This window comes from Nelumbo nucifera, chromosome 1, assembly GCF_055504915.1.
Source record: "Nelumbo nucifera cultivar China Antique chromosome 1, China Antique-T2T, whole genome shotgun sequence".
In the NCBI taxonomy this organism is placed as follows: domain Eukaryota; kingdom Viridiplantae; phylum Streptophyta; class Magnoliopsida; order Proteales; family Nelumbonaceae; genus Nelumbo; species Nelumbo nucifera.
In genome coordinates this window covers 64,199,818-64,215,192 of record NC_142649.1, presented here as the reverse complement: position 1 = coordinate 64,215,192, position 15,375 = coordinate 64,199,818, and the positions used below count along the sequence as shown (strand labels likewise).

Sequence of the window (15,375 nt, the reverse complement as noted above, 5' to 3'; positions counted from 1 at the left end):
AAATATCATGCAATCACATATCAAATAATGTCTCCCTCTACAATCAGCTTTTTTCTGTCTCTGAAATATCATGCAAGTGTTCCAGTTCTGTAGGTGCACTAAAATCAGCTTTTTTCTACGAACTTTTCAGTCTTGTGCTACTTGAACCCTCCGAATGTCTTGTATCTCATGTGTGTGAACCAGGGTCTAGACTTCAGTTTTGGTGTAAACTTTACTTCCTATGGAAGTAGAATTAATTCATGGAAATTATGCTAATGTTGCAAAAAGTTAGGAGACAATAAAACAATCATCAATTTACAGTTAGAACTCATTATGCTAGAACAAACATTTAATTGTACGAAATGTAGAATATAACAAGCTATGCAAATCACCAGGCATACACTAGAGATCCAACATAAATAGTTTATAACTATTTATGATAAGATAAATACATCTTTTATCACAAAATAATATGAAAATGACACTTTCGTTTACATTAACTTAAGATTTTTAATTTAGTTTCATTATTTTATCTTTTTATATTTTAATTAAGTATTTTTATTTAAAAATCAGGCATTTATGACAGATAAAATGAACAAGTAATAGAAATCAGTTGCTTATTTTCTTTTTATTTTTAGCTAAGATTCACATCATACAGATTTGTTCTGTTTTACAACTTTACTTTTTTATATGATTATTGTATTATGAAATATTTTAAATAGGAAGAATGCCTCCTAATTGGATCAATTAGGATTCTTCTCTGTATGAACTACATTTTTCTTCTTCCCTGTGGAGTGGTATTGCCAAATTGTCTACTGGATAGGGGACCCTCTACATTGTCCACATCAATCCCATACCTACTCGTATTACTATCTCTCCAAGTAGTATTATCTACTGAAATAATACAAAATTTTCAATGAGAAATATTTCATTTTAGATATGTGGAAATAGAGGTCTTTTAAGTGGAAAACTGTCTTACTGAGAGAGAGGATCAAGAAGCAAACAGGTTGCACCTTTTTGCTCTGCAAACAATATCTCCATGTGGAAGATTTCTGGTTCATTCAGATTCTTCTCTAGGGGGCATTTCATTCTCTATATTGTTAGTGGTGTTAGTGAAGGGGTATTTCAGTCTTTGTACTTGTTGAGAATGCTGATGTGTACTGTTATATTAGTTCGAGTGCCTCTTACTTAAAGAAGGGCACTCAAGTCTTTTCCAATAAGTTAATAATATAATAACAGGTCTGGCCGAATCAAGGGTTTAACTTTTTTCCCTAATTCGAACCAGCCTTTCTCTCTTCTCTCTCTTCTCTCTTTTCTTCTTTCCTCTCCTACTTCTTGCTGTCTACTTTACTCTACAGTCAACGAACAAGACAAAATTCTATGGCAGGTCAAACTTCAACATGGTATCAGAGCTAGGTTCACCAAATCAGACTTGCTAGAATTCTGCCTTCTGCGCATTCGAATTAGGGTTTCACTTGGGGTTCTCAGTTGTGAGTTGGAGACTGGGAAAAGGGCTGAAAAGGAGTGATCGCCCTCTTCCCTAGGAGGTCTCTATGCCTCCGATTGTGTCGTTGGTGATTGGTTGCTGTGGTTTCTAAGCCCTAGTTAGGGCTGGTACGTGTGGTGCAGTGGTGTCTCAGCCCTTCGTATGGTTGGCCTTCAGGCGATGAGGTAAAGTTTTTTTTATATATATATTTTTTTTGAAATACATGAGAGGTGTAGTACAGTTCGCATGATGGGTTTTCAGATTGCAGTATGCTAGGGTTTATGCTAGGGTTTATTCTGGTTTGTGTGTGATTCGAATGGCAATAGTGTCTACTGAATGGTGAAGCTTCCTATAGTTGTGGATTAATGTTGGTGGTGTTACAAGTGTGGTTTTCAGCTTTTGATATCGCTGAAATCAGTGTGTAGACCTCGGTGAGTAGGGGTTGTGGTGTTGTAGTTTTCAGCATTTAATACTGCCGAAATCAGTGTACAGATTTCGGTGAGTAGGGTTTGTGGTGTTGCAGTTCTCAGCTGTTGAAATCAGTGTGCAGATTTCGGTGAAGTGTCTGTGTGTAGTGTGCAGTGTGTAGTGCTCCTAATTCAGTGCTCAGAATTAAGGGAGTTCGGCAATGGCAGATAACAGTGATAGTAAACCTAGTGTCATGATATCTACTAACTACCTGAATGTCCAAATGACCTCCATTAAACTGAATGGAGAGAATTATGTCCCTTGGGCCAAGTCTGTAGAGGTTTTTCTGAAGGCGAAGAAGAAAGTGAAGCATATAAGAGAGGAGAAACCCCCCGCTAATTCTCAGGAGTATGAAGACTAGGAACAGGAAGATGCACAGATCATTACATGGTTGTGGAACAGTATGGAACCCAAAATCAGTGTGAACTTCATGTTTCTTGACACAGCCAAAGAGGTGTGGGATCATGCTAAGAAACTGTATTCAGGTCAGGATAATACCACTAGGGTATATCAACTGTATCAGGAATACTTCAATCTGCAATAGGGAAATCAGAGCCTTGAGGAGTACTATGCCAATGTGAGGAATATCCGTAATGAGTTAAATGTCTATCATCCTCTCACTTCAGATGTCAAAGTTCAACAGCAACAGCGAGAGCAGCTTGATGTGACACGGTTTCTGGTGGGGCTGAAGTCTGAGTATGAACCTGTACGAGCCCAGATACTAGGGGGATCTGCTCTTCCATCTTTAGAGGAGGTGTTTGCTCGTCTTCGGAGGGCTTCCATTGGATCTATGGACTCTAATGTCTCCGATAAATCAGCATTTGCAGTGTCAAGAGGCCGAGGTGGCAGAAGTGGGACTCAAGGAACCCAGCCTGGCAGGAGTGGTAGTGGTGGATCTACACATATCCGTGGTGGTGGTCGTACTGGAGGCAGAGATTCAGGGGGAGCTCGTGGTAGAGGACGTGGTTCGGGTCCACGGAAGTGTACTCATTGTGGTTTGGATGGACATACCATTAACTACTGCTATGACTTACATGGTCCTCCCTCGACGTGGGCCAACCATGCCATGACTAGTGACACCAGTTTCAGCTCTACACAGGAGAAACGGTCAGCTGACCCGATGCCTTCTACTCCCTCAGATGGTCCAGGCAAGGAGATGGTGAGTGTTCCTCGTGATGAGTATGAGAGGTTTGTTCAATCCAAGTCGCAGCAGAACACAGCTTCCTTTGCACACTCAGGTATGGCTTGTTTGGCATCCACACCCAACCCCTGGATTATTGACTCTGGAGCCTCCGATCACATGACGGGAACTCCAGGTGTGTTTTCATCTCTCACTCATTGCTCAACATCACAATCTGTTACCCTTGCTAATGGCTCCACGTCATCTATCTGTGGTGTTGGTAATGTTGACCTAGACCCTGTATCCCTATCCTCTGTTTTATATGTACCTAAGCTTCCATTTAATCTTATGTCTGTTAGTAAGCTAACCAAGTCCCTTAAGTGCTCCATCACTTTTTACCCTTCTATGTGTGTTTTTCAGGATCTCAAGACGGGGATGAAGATTGGTGGAGGGCATGAAGCCGGTGGACTGTATTATCTTGATGGTGGTGGACGAACGTCAACGGCTCTTCAATCATCCATTTCTCCTCTCTAGTGGCACTGTAGATTTGGTCATCCTTCACTGAAAGTGTTGCAGTTCTTAGTCCCTTCATTGAGTCAACTTTCTGTTTTAGATTGTGAGTCTTGTCAATTTGGGAAACACCATCGTGTTCCCTTTCGTTCTAGGGTCGATAACCGTGTGTCGAGTCTTTTTTCTTTAATTCATTCAGATGTTTGGGGTCCTTATAAAGTGATGTCATATAATGGATACCGATATTTTGTTATTTTTGTTGATGACTGTTCAAGAATGACGTGGCTCTATTTAATGAAAGAAAGAAGTGAATTATTTTCCATCTTCCAGAAATTTTATGCTGAGATCCGCAATCAATTTGGTGTTCACATCAAAATTTTCCGTTCTGATAATGGTCGTGAATACTTGTCTTCATCTTTTCGAGAATACTTGGATCAACATGGCATTATACACCAAACTTCATGTACCTATACTCCGCAACAAAATGGGGTTGCTGAGAGAAAGAACCGCCATCTTGTAGAAACGGCACGCTCCCTCATGCACCACATGAATGTTCCCAAAACTTTTTGGAGCGATGCAATGCTCACCTCTTGTTTCTTAATTAATCGGATGCCCACGTCTATCCTTGATGGTCGTTCTCCTTTTAGTGTCTTATTCCCCAACATGTCTCCATTTTCGCTTTCTCCTCGGGTATTTGGGTGTGTCTGCTTCGTTCATAATCTGAGTCCCGGGACTGACAAGTTAGATGCACGTTCCGTGAAGTGTATCTTCCTTGGTTATTCCCGAACTCAGAAAGGGTACAAGTGTTATCATCCTAGTTCTCGTCGTTCCTTGGTATGTGCTGATGTTACATTCTTCGAGTCTACTCCGTTCTTCGTGGGGTCCGGTGCTGCTGCTTCCCCCACATCACCACCTCCTCTTCCTCTTCCTGTGGCTGATCCACCTCCTCTGGTTCCAGTCATGCCTACGTCCTTGCCTCCGGTGCCACCATTGGTTGACCGTCCACCCATCCGTCACGTGTATACACATCGCCCACGTGTACCGGCTGCAGCTCCTCCAGCTTCATCACCGTCGACAGATCCAGCTCCAGCTCCGACACCAGCCTCCGACCTAGATCTTCCTGTTGCCTTACGGAAAGGTAAGCGTACTTGCACCCTTCACCCTATTTCCAATTTGCTTCACTTACCCACCTCTCCGCTTCCCATCGCCAGTTCATATCTTTGTTATCCTCCGTGGTTGTTCCTAAGGATTTCCAGGAAGCCCTTACCTCTCCAGAGTGGTGCCGTGCTATGGAAGAAGAGCTCTCTGCTTTGCATCATAATCACACTTGGGATCTCACCGCTCTTCCTCCTGGGAAGCAGGCTGTCGGTTGTAAGTGGGTGTATAGTGTTAAGTACTTGCCAGATGGTCGTGTTGAGCGCCTGAAGGCGCGGCTGGTTGCCAAAGGGTACTCCCAAACCTATGGCATTGACTACACAGAGACGTTCTCCCCGGTTGCTAAGATAGGGTCAGTTCGTGTCGTCATCTCTCTTGCAGCTATGTCTGGTTGGCCTCTCCATCAGCTCGATATCAAAAATGCCTTTTTGCATGGGGATTTGCTCGAGGAGGTCTACATGGAGCAACCACCCGGGTTTGTTGCTCAGGGGGAGGATGGTAAGGTATGCAGACTTAAGAAGGCTATTTATGGACTTAAACAGTCCCCTCGAGCATGGTTTGGTAGGTTCAGTGAGGTGGTCAAGAAGTTTGGTATGAAACAGTGCCAAGTTGATCACTCTGTCTTCAGTCTTGACTCTTCGGCAGGTAAAATAATATTGGTGGTGTATGTGGATGATATCGTTGTGATTGGGAATGATAAAATGGGCATTGACAGATTGAAGGCATTCCTACAGGAACACTTTCAGACAAAGGACCTTGGCAAGTTGAAATACTTTTTGGGCATAGAGGTAGCAAGATCTAAGCATGGCATTAATTTGTGCCAGAGGAAATATGTGCTTGATTTACTGGAAGAAACAGGATTGTTGGGTACTAAACCGGCTGAGACACCTATGGAAACAAATACGAGGCTGAGCAGTGATATAGGTGAAGTGTTTGAAGAGCCTGGCAGATACCGACGACTTGTAGGCAAACTAAACTATCTAACCATTACTCGGCCAGATATTTCATTTGCGGTTAGTGTGGTGAGTCAGTTCATGCAAAAACCTTTGGTCCCACATTGGAATGCAGTGCTAAGGATTGTGAGGTATCTGAAAGGAGCTCCTGGTCGTGGTTTGCTGTACCGAAGTGGTGGAAAACTGGTAGTAGAAGGATACACCGATGCTGATTGGGCAGGTTCTATGTCTGATAGACGATCTACCACAGGCTATTGCACCTTTCTGGGGGGTAACCTGGTAACATGGAAAAGTAAGAAGCAAACAGTTGTGGCAAGAAGCAGTGCAGAAGCAGAATATAGGGCCATGGCACATACTGCTTGTGAACTAGTGTGGCTGAGGAACCTTCTACAGGAGATAGGATATGACATCAGTAATCTAATGAAGCTCTATTGTGACAATCAGGCAGCGGTTCATATCTCTTCCAATCCAGTGTTTCATGAAAGAACCAAGCACATCGAAGTTGACTGTCATTTTGTGAGAGAGAAGGTGCTGAATGGGGTGATAGAAACTGCATATGTTAGTACGGGAAACCAGTGGGCAGACTTGTTTACAATAGGCTTGAGTCGGGGGAGAGTGGACTACATATGTAACAAGCTGGGATTATATGATATATACTCACCAGCTTGAGGGGGAGTGTTAGTGGTGTTAGTGAAGGGGTATTTCAGTCTTTGTACTTGTTGAGAATGCTGATGTGTACTGTTATATTAGTTCGAGTGCCTCTTACTTAAAGAAGGGCACTCAAGTCTTTTCCAATAAGTTAATAATATAATAACAGGTCTGGCCGAATCAAGGGTTTAACTTTTTTCCCTAATTCGAACCAGCCTTTCTTCTCTCTCTTCTCTCTTTTCTTCTTTCCTCTCCTACTTCTTGCTGTCTACTTTACTCTACAGTCAACGAACAAGACAGAATTCTATGGCAGGTCAAACTTCAACATATATAAAGTAATGTTTCTACTGATATCAACTGACCATAGGTAGAAAAGTTAAAAAGTATGTTTGGTTTCCCAATCTATAAAATAATTTTGACCAGTATACTTGAGTAAAGAAACTTACACTGATGATAAGTAATTTATTTGAGAAGCTACTTTTTTTATAAGTAACTTATCATACACCTACACCAAATGCCACCTAAATGACTTGACTAGTATAAGTTTCCTTTTGTAAGTATTTTTAGTAATTTTTTAATAAAAGTTTAGTATTTTTTGTACAATATGTACTAGAGGTTGGCATGTATGGACAAACTTAGAAGTTCAAATAAAGTAACAGGAGTACATGACAGCTAAAGAAGGAAGGAAAGATATATTAGGGGAGAGTTTCTTCTCTCGATGAGGGGGAGAGCATGGGGGAGAAAATTGCATTTATGGCCAATCACTTCCTATTTTGAGATAGTATTAAGAGTGTTCACCTTAAGTTTAATTAGGTTTGCCTTTTGGCCCATAGTTTACAGTTATACCATATCATCATCATCATCATCTGAGCCTTGTCCCAACATTCCTCTACATGAGTCCACTCCATTCTATTCAGTGCCATAAACAATGTCTAGAGAACTAGACCAGACCAGCTGCTCCGACTGGTAAAAGCATGAACCAATTCACTAGCCAATTTGGCTAGGCTCTAAAAATCAGTGGTAACAAAAAATGGTTATAACTGGCTAACCAGCCATTCCAACTAGGGAATTGGAACCGGTCCCAGTTTTATAAACTTTATTATTTTTTTTAAATTTCCAAAGACCATAACTTTGTTCTTGATTATTCGATTGAAATGATCTTTTTTTTTTATTTTGGGTAGCTTTTTGCGATCTCTGTGTTCCAAGGCACCTTTGCCCTTGGCCCACTATTATTACCAAAAAATGCCTTTTTGGCCTCAAATCTAACTTTTTAGCATAAAAAGTTAAAACTAATATAAAAATTATATGTTATATGCAGAATATAACTCCACCAGTGTGAGCTTGTCTTACACTGCCAGTCCCAAGCCCAGATAAAGGAGGAGGGTTTTGTCAGGTTGGCAGTTGGCACTAAAACTTTTGCCAAACTCATGAATATGCAGAATATAATTATAGATTTTAAATATATGTATGTAATTAATATTATTATGTGTATGTTATATAATTATGCATATTACATATATATTATATATCTATATGATGATGTGTCATGGGTTGACGTAGTCGACCCAGGCAGTTGAACCGGTGACCCGCGACCAAGAGGGGAAAATAGTTCAGCCTCTGGGTCAGTTATCTAAATATTGGCCATAAATGGTTTTGGGTTTCTAGTGGAAAACCTTCTCTCATTTTTTTTCCTTACAATACTTTTCTAAAGCTTAGACTAAAATGTTTCGGTTTTGTTGGGAAAAGTTTTATTTCAAGTAAGATGAGTGCATGATTCACATGAATGCATAGATCAGCCAATGGCATGGTTAATTCTCTTGCAAGACAAGGGGTGAACAGATATCAAATATTTTGGGGAACCATCTAAGGGATGTAATGGTAACGGGGGGGCTGCAATGTATTGACTGTTACAAGATAATAAATCAGTTTCTGGATTATCCATAAAACTGTTCTCTCTGGAAGACCAGCTGGATTGACCTGATCCTACCTTTTTTCCTACTTAAATTTGGTATAGATTTTGAGGCATTGCTTTGAAATTTTAACAAATAACAATATATTATATCCTAGAGATGTCAGAAGGGTATGATACCAGAAGAACTTTGACCAATCAGACCCCCCTCCCCAGTGAATTTTGATGAATACCAGCTGATTGGTTACCACTTTTATGATATCAATTGATTGGTTATCTAATCAGTATTTTAGGCACCATGCCTTTTTTGTAATCATAGTCAGACTATATCAATATAAGAAATCTTATTTCATATATGATTTACATTTTGTGTTTTTTTTCTTGAAAGTGGGGTGGGTGGTCGGGAAGAGGATATGCAACCAGGTCATTGGAAAATTATTAGTGATGTTGAAGGGAGGATTTGATCCTTTGTACTGGGTTCAAACTAAGTTTTAAGTAGCCTAGCTCGACTACATTTCAAGTTACATGGGCCAGACTGGACTGGGCTTCTAGCCTACGGAATATATATATATAATTTCAGGCTGGGCAAATAATGATCACCCCTACTTGAGACTGAAAAATCAAGGTCACAGGTCAGGTCAGATTAGGATTGGGTATGGCTCAGATCTGACCCATCTTGAGCCTGGTCTTGATGTTAGGGCTTCTCTTCTTCTGGGGTAACATGCATCTCTTGTATCTCAAGCTTTATGTCTCCATTCATCCATGTCTTGTGTTCCATTCTACAAAATACATATGCAGAAGTTCATAAGTGGCCCTTGATGCACAAATTTTGTCCTTTTCAGTATCTTACCTTTCACTGTTGTCGCTTCTTTCATGAAAATTCTATATTATGGATCTCTGAGTCCCCCCCCCCAAAAAAAAAAAAAAAAAAAAAACAAATCTGAGTTGCGACATTCTTTTTTTTTTGTTTATGAGTGTTTCTCAGATCATTTCTTACTACTTCAACCCATGTCCTTTTTGGTCTACCTTTAGGCCTTCAACTTGCAACAGGTCACTTCTTACAAGTGCTGACCAAACCATCTTTGTCTACTTTCTCACATTTTATCACCTATTGGAGAGACTGCTGGGTTCCTTCAAATGATTTAATTTCTGACCCTATTCTTTCTTGTTTTCCCACTTATCCATCTCAGCATATACATTTCTGCAACACTCATTTTCATGGTTCAAAGTATCGATACGATACGCCCCGTATCGTATCTTTTAAAAATGATACAGTCCAAAACGCCTGTTTCCAGGTGTTTCGGACCCCCAATTTTTTTTAATAATAAAAAACAACCTATAAGCTTCCCAAAAAACTAAAAAAGAAATAAGTGTTTTGGCCGTTTCTAAGTACCAATATGATACGGCCGAAACGTGTATCGTATCGATACTTTGAACCTTGCTCATTTTATGGAATGTTGTTTCTTGACTGCCCAACACTCTATTCCATACAGCACAGCTGGCCTTACAACCGTTTTACAGAAATTTTCTTTTAATTTAAGTGGTATTCACCTATCACGTGATAAAACTCTGGATGCAACCCTCTGTTTTTCCCATCTTGCTCTAGTTTTATGTGCACCATCCTTCTCAATCTTTCCCTTGTTATGAATTATTGAACCAAGGTACCAGAAAGTCACATTGAATTATCTCTTGGTCTCCAATCCTAAGTATACCCTAATTTGCATTCCTATTTGTTATTCAATTTAAATATCATATATTCTGTTTCAGTCCTACTTAAATGATGCTCAGATATATCTTGTAATTTTTTCTGAAGTAGAGGTTTATATTAGTTTTATACTGACATGTACGCACATTTTTATTTTGACCAATTTGTTTTACCTTTGTTTCCTATTTGTTTAACATGTTTAAATAAATAAATACAGGCCAGAACCTATACCATTTCCATGCCATACAGAATCCAGCGTATAGAGGAATTTGTGAAACAACTTGAGTCAGGAGATTTGAAACTCCGTGTCAGGGTACTAGAGGTACATCACCTATTTAACATTACTGTGGTATTATTTTAACATTTAAGGTGATATTTTTAGTTACAGCTAGAAGTTCTAGCTGAAGAACAAGAATGAAGATCTGTGGTCATTTGCTTTAGTTTTCACTGATTATGATAGAATGCAGTGATGTCTGTATACATAATCCCCTTTATGTAATTAATAGCTCATCCTTCTAACAATCGGATAGAGAATAGATACCAAATCATCGAAAGTGCAAAATGGACTACTTTATTCATGGGAAATGTCCATCAGTTCAAATAATAATAGCCATTGTTGGACAAGTAGCATCTGAAAGTCATATATGCTTGTATGCAGAACGTAACTGTATCTTTATTAAACTGGAATTCCAACAAGTTTTCTTATGTTTCATTCAACAGTCTGAAAGAGCTGCTCGGAAAGCAACCATACTTCAAATGGCTACCATCTATACAGTTTTGGGTGGAACCTTGCTAAATGTTGGGATCACATTCAGCAGCCAAGGTGGCCAAGTTATCGCAAATGGATCTTTCCTCGGTGCTGGTTAGTATCTATTTTGAATCTCTATTAAACTTTAATTAATTTCTTTTCCCAGGCAATACTTCATGACTAAATGCAATTATTCACATTCTCAGATGACTCATTGTAATAAATCATGCCAAAAAAAAAAAAAAAAAACTGCAGGTGTTTTCTTGACATTATTGCTTAGGTCCATGCAAAGGGTGAGGAAGCTCGATAAATTCGAGAAGATGATCTAGTTCCAAAGCAACCAATAGTTTTTCCTTTATTCTAAATCTCAATCTCTCAATTTCAATTGTTAAGTTGTACAATTTTTTATGTGCAAATGCATGGCACAACCCAGGTACAGAGCAGGATGCTTACAAGTTATTGCCATGTAAGTGCACCACAATTAAATGGGGAACCATTTCCCCGCCACCCGAATTTTAGAAACATAATCAATGATTCAATACAGAAATTAAAGAAATGTAAAGAAAAATATCTGAATAAATTTTCAGGTTTGTTACATCAATCATCAATGAACTGACTCTGCATGCATGGTTTTCCTCTTGATTAATACGGTAACCAATCAATATTTTAAGCGTTATCTCATGATGCCCACTATTCGTAGATACATACTTGTATGTAAATGTAAATAAATCAACCTGACATCTGTGAGAGATGAACATCTTTTAGTACTCAATGGAGGGGACTAATTGTCTGGGTAGTAACCAGCAATTGAAAAGGAACCTGATCGAGTGATAACGCCCGTAGGGGTGTCAATTGGACTGGATTTGGTCAAATCCGATTCAGTCCAATGTGATTCCATTATAAATGCACCTGGTGCAATCCAATCCAATGAATGTTTTGGAGCAGTTTGGATTGGTCCAATTCAATGTCTGGACCGTCCAATCTGTTCATTTGATTTAGATTGGTTTCAACCCAAATCCTGTCCATTGACACAAATATTCCTATCTCATATCAATGGACTAGATATTGTCTTAATCCAACCCAATCCAATATAAATTTGTTACGGGCGGACCAGGTCTAATCTAATCTAATAAATATTTTGGATTGGATTGGTCCAATCCAATATGTCTTGTTTGTCCGTCCAATCCATCCAAATTGATTTTGGACTGGTAGGTCTAATCTAATCTAATAAATATTTTGGATTGGATTGGTCCAATCCAATATGTCTTGTTTGTTCGTCCAATCCATCCAAATTGATTTTGGACTGGACGGAGTCCAATCCAAAACCGGTCCATTGACAACCTTCGATAACGGTAGTAAGAGTAAGAACCATTGATGGTGCTCATTAGGCCTGGCAAAAAGTTGACCCAACCCGTGAATCCAACCCAACCCAACCTGAAAAAACAGGGATAGGGTCTCATATTTAGCTACCTGAATGCAAAAATGACCTGACCTGACCCAAAAAAAAACAGGGTTGGGTTGGGTCATGGATCAACCCGCTGACCCGATTGTCAAGTCTAATTGAGATTATTTTATGCATTGTTAGAAGTTTTCACTCTTTAATTTTTTTCTATTTAGTCTTTACTTATTGTTTACTCTTTAAATTGTTAAGTGATCAAGTTTTTTATTTTATATTTGGAACTTTAAGGTTAATTTTTTTTAATTTTGACATTTTTCATGTAATTTTTCTTTATTTTTTTAAAAATCAATTTTTTTTTTTGGGATGACCTGAATTGACCCATGGGTCAATCCTAACCCGAACATTTAAGATTAGGGTCTAGCTTTTTGACAACCCAACCCGAAATACCTTGACCCAACCCAATTGCCAGGTCGGGAGCCCATGGGTCATGTAGTACAGGGGTAATTGATTTGGTGAATTTCGTTATACACATATAGTAATATAATTAAGATCTCAATACTCAAAAAAAGTCATATGCCTCATGTTGTATCTTGTATTGGTGGTTATTGCTATTGATATCAGCGGTTATCTTTGAATTTGAAATCCAACTCATAAAAGTGGACCAAGTTTGTATGCCTGTGACCTGTCTGTTCTGGGCCAAAATCTTTTACATGAATAAGGTGGGAAAAAGATCGGAGAGATTCCTTCCAAGTAGTTTGTAGCTTAGAAAGAGGTCTTTAAGCTCCTTCACCCTCTATTAACGGAAATATTTTCTTAACCCAAAAGAACTTGTCACATGCAAGGTAGACCTATGATACCTGTGCCTGAATTAAATGGATTACATCATAGTTTTAGAAAACGACTCAAAAACGGAGCCTTTCTGGTCATTGGTTTCTGGGTTGATGGTTTGATCGTTCGGTTTGAACGAATGGCTTGTTTTGATAATAAAAATTAAAAAAAATTAAAAATAGAAAACGATAAAAAACTGTTAAACAGATTGACGGTTCAACCACCTGAATCAACAAGCCATTAACTAATTCAGTACTTTCTCGCCAAGAGACTGGATTTGAGGTAAAACGAAACAGATTGACTAAATGATTCCATGGTTTAAATAGTGGCTTAAAAAAATAGTACCTAAGAGTAAAGACATGACCAAGCTGATTTTGGGTGTAGTCTAAGTGGGGTCCATCTAATGATGGGTCCTTGTCATCTGAATATACCTACCTCAATGTATAAGTTACGAGGACCCCAGACCAGACTGCAACTTGTAGTCTTGTGTCCTCATGCCCAAGCCTATCCCTTACTGTCATTGGTTTGACATCAGGCATGTAGAGAATATTAAACTTCACACTGTTTAGGCTGATAGTGTTAACAAATGAATAGTAGGGAGGCACGTTCTTTCCACAATCTAACTATGGCTACCCACTTGTTTGCTTAGCAGCAAATCATCACCTCCACCCCACCCATAAAGGAGGCCCGTGATGTATAATTGGAGCACTGCTATCTGTGTACACCAGTGTACATCGTTTTCGTATTCACAAACCAAGACTCAGCCGGCCCTAAAATGCTCTCAACACAGACAAGACGACGACAATTAATTGTGAGGGGTCCAGTTTGGTGTGAGCAATTTTAGAAGTAAAAAAGGTTTCCTAAATAGGCCCAATAATGTTCTTTCCTACGTATGCCCCACCATTTCCGTCTGTCATGCGCAGAGGCAATTTCGCCGATAACCCAACCCATCCATCAGCTAAAATGCTAAATTAAGGTTCTGAATCGGAACCAAAATCCCTAAGTTGGAATAAGAATTCATTTCCCAAGGTTGGGGAAGGAATGGTCATTCCCTCAAATGGGGGAATGCCACTCCATCAAGAATGGAAATGGGATTCTGGTTTCACTTAAATAGTTGGATACGGAATGGGCTATTCCGGCTCCGATTTCAGACCCTTATTCTCATGACCAAACGTGTCCTAAGTCCTTTGATATGATAACTGCATGCAAAAGAAAAAATAATAATAATAATTACATACCCATCTATGTCTCTTTTACAAAGGAATTTGGCTTCCGCCAGTGCAAAGCTCACTCAAACAGCCTTGTATTGGGAATATCTCCATAATGTTTTTAAAAACGACCTGGAATTGAAATCGTTCTGGTCATTGATTTTTGGGTCAACAGTTTGACTGTTTGATTTGAACAGACAGTCGGTTCTGATAAAAAATAAAAAACAGCTAAAAATCATTGAATAAATTGATAGTTCGACCGCTTGAGTCAATGGATTATTAACCAATTCAACGAATTTTTTCCAGGAATCAGGTTTGTGATAAAATAAAACCGGTTGTCTAAATGATTTCTGGGCCGAATGATCCGACCGTCCAAATCAACAGCCATTCAAAAACATATGTTTTATTTCATGAAAAGAGATTCTTAATGCAAGATTACAAAGTCATACTTCACTGAACCCAGTTTTCCCTCTCTTCAGATAATCAAACCCAAGCATTCATTTGTCTTGTTTTTCCTATACCGTGATGATAATTTGTTCAAGTGGCTATACATGGTTTTCTTTCTTTGGACTTTGATGAATTTATTTAATTAGATCAACTACGATATCTAATTAAACAATGATATCACCATATTCCCAGAGAAATTTGCATGAAGTTTTAGGGTTATTAAAAGTGTAGCGCAAAAATGATGGGAGAACCGTTTATTATACTACAAATTTGTCTCTCTTGAGAAACTAAGAATGTAAGGCCTACTCCTCACATGACGAGAGAGACAATGAGACTTATTGACATCCTTACAGGTTTGTTCATGTCTTTTCATTCATAACATGAGAGGTGTTTCCCTGTTTGATAATTAAAGGACCTCTGCATCCGAGACATGTCGGTGTCCTTATAGTATAATAATACATAGAACATTCCTCATGTGTGGTGATTGGGACATCTGGATTGCCACAATTAAACTCATGGCTCTAGCATTCCTCAAAACTTAAAAGGAACCCAGAACAGAATACATCAAACCCTCATATGACATCACCATCCATCCACAATATCTATAAACTACCGATCATGTTTAAATTTGTTAATGATGTGAGAGGATCAGAAGACTTCCCCCCTATTCATTCAAGCTTTTCTTTTCATAAAAAGAAAAAGAAAAGGAAATTTGTCGTTTGCGCAAGCAAATCAGTATCATTAACAAAGCATGTTTTGTTTGGTTTCCCAATTTTAGATTTAAATAACCCTAGGAAAGTCATCTCATCTAC

General features: G+C 39.0%; 1 protein-coding gene across 1 annotated transcript in view; it reads left to right on the top strand.

Moving 5' to 3' along the window:
* LOC104594255 (Protein kinase superfamily protein) overlaps window positions 1-11,289 on the top strand; it is a 32,866-nt gene extending 21,577 nt beyond the window's left edge. Inside the window, exons 16-18 of the mRNA XM_010254474.3 lie at window positions 10,151-10,255; window positions 10,654-10,795; window positions 10,937-11,289. Of these exons, the coding sequence (XP_010252776.1) occupies window positions 10,151-10,255; window positions 10,654-10,795; window positions 10,937-11,010 (321 nt within the window). The 3' untranslated portion in view covers window positions 11,011-11,289. The remainder of the gene's footprint in view (window positions 1-10,150; window positions 10,256-10,653; window positions 10,796-10,936) is intronic.
* The last annotated feature ends 4,086 nt before the right edge of the window (window positions 11,290-15,375 follow it).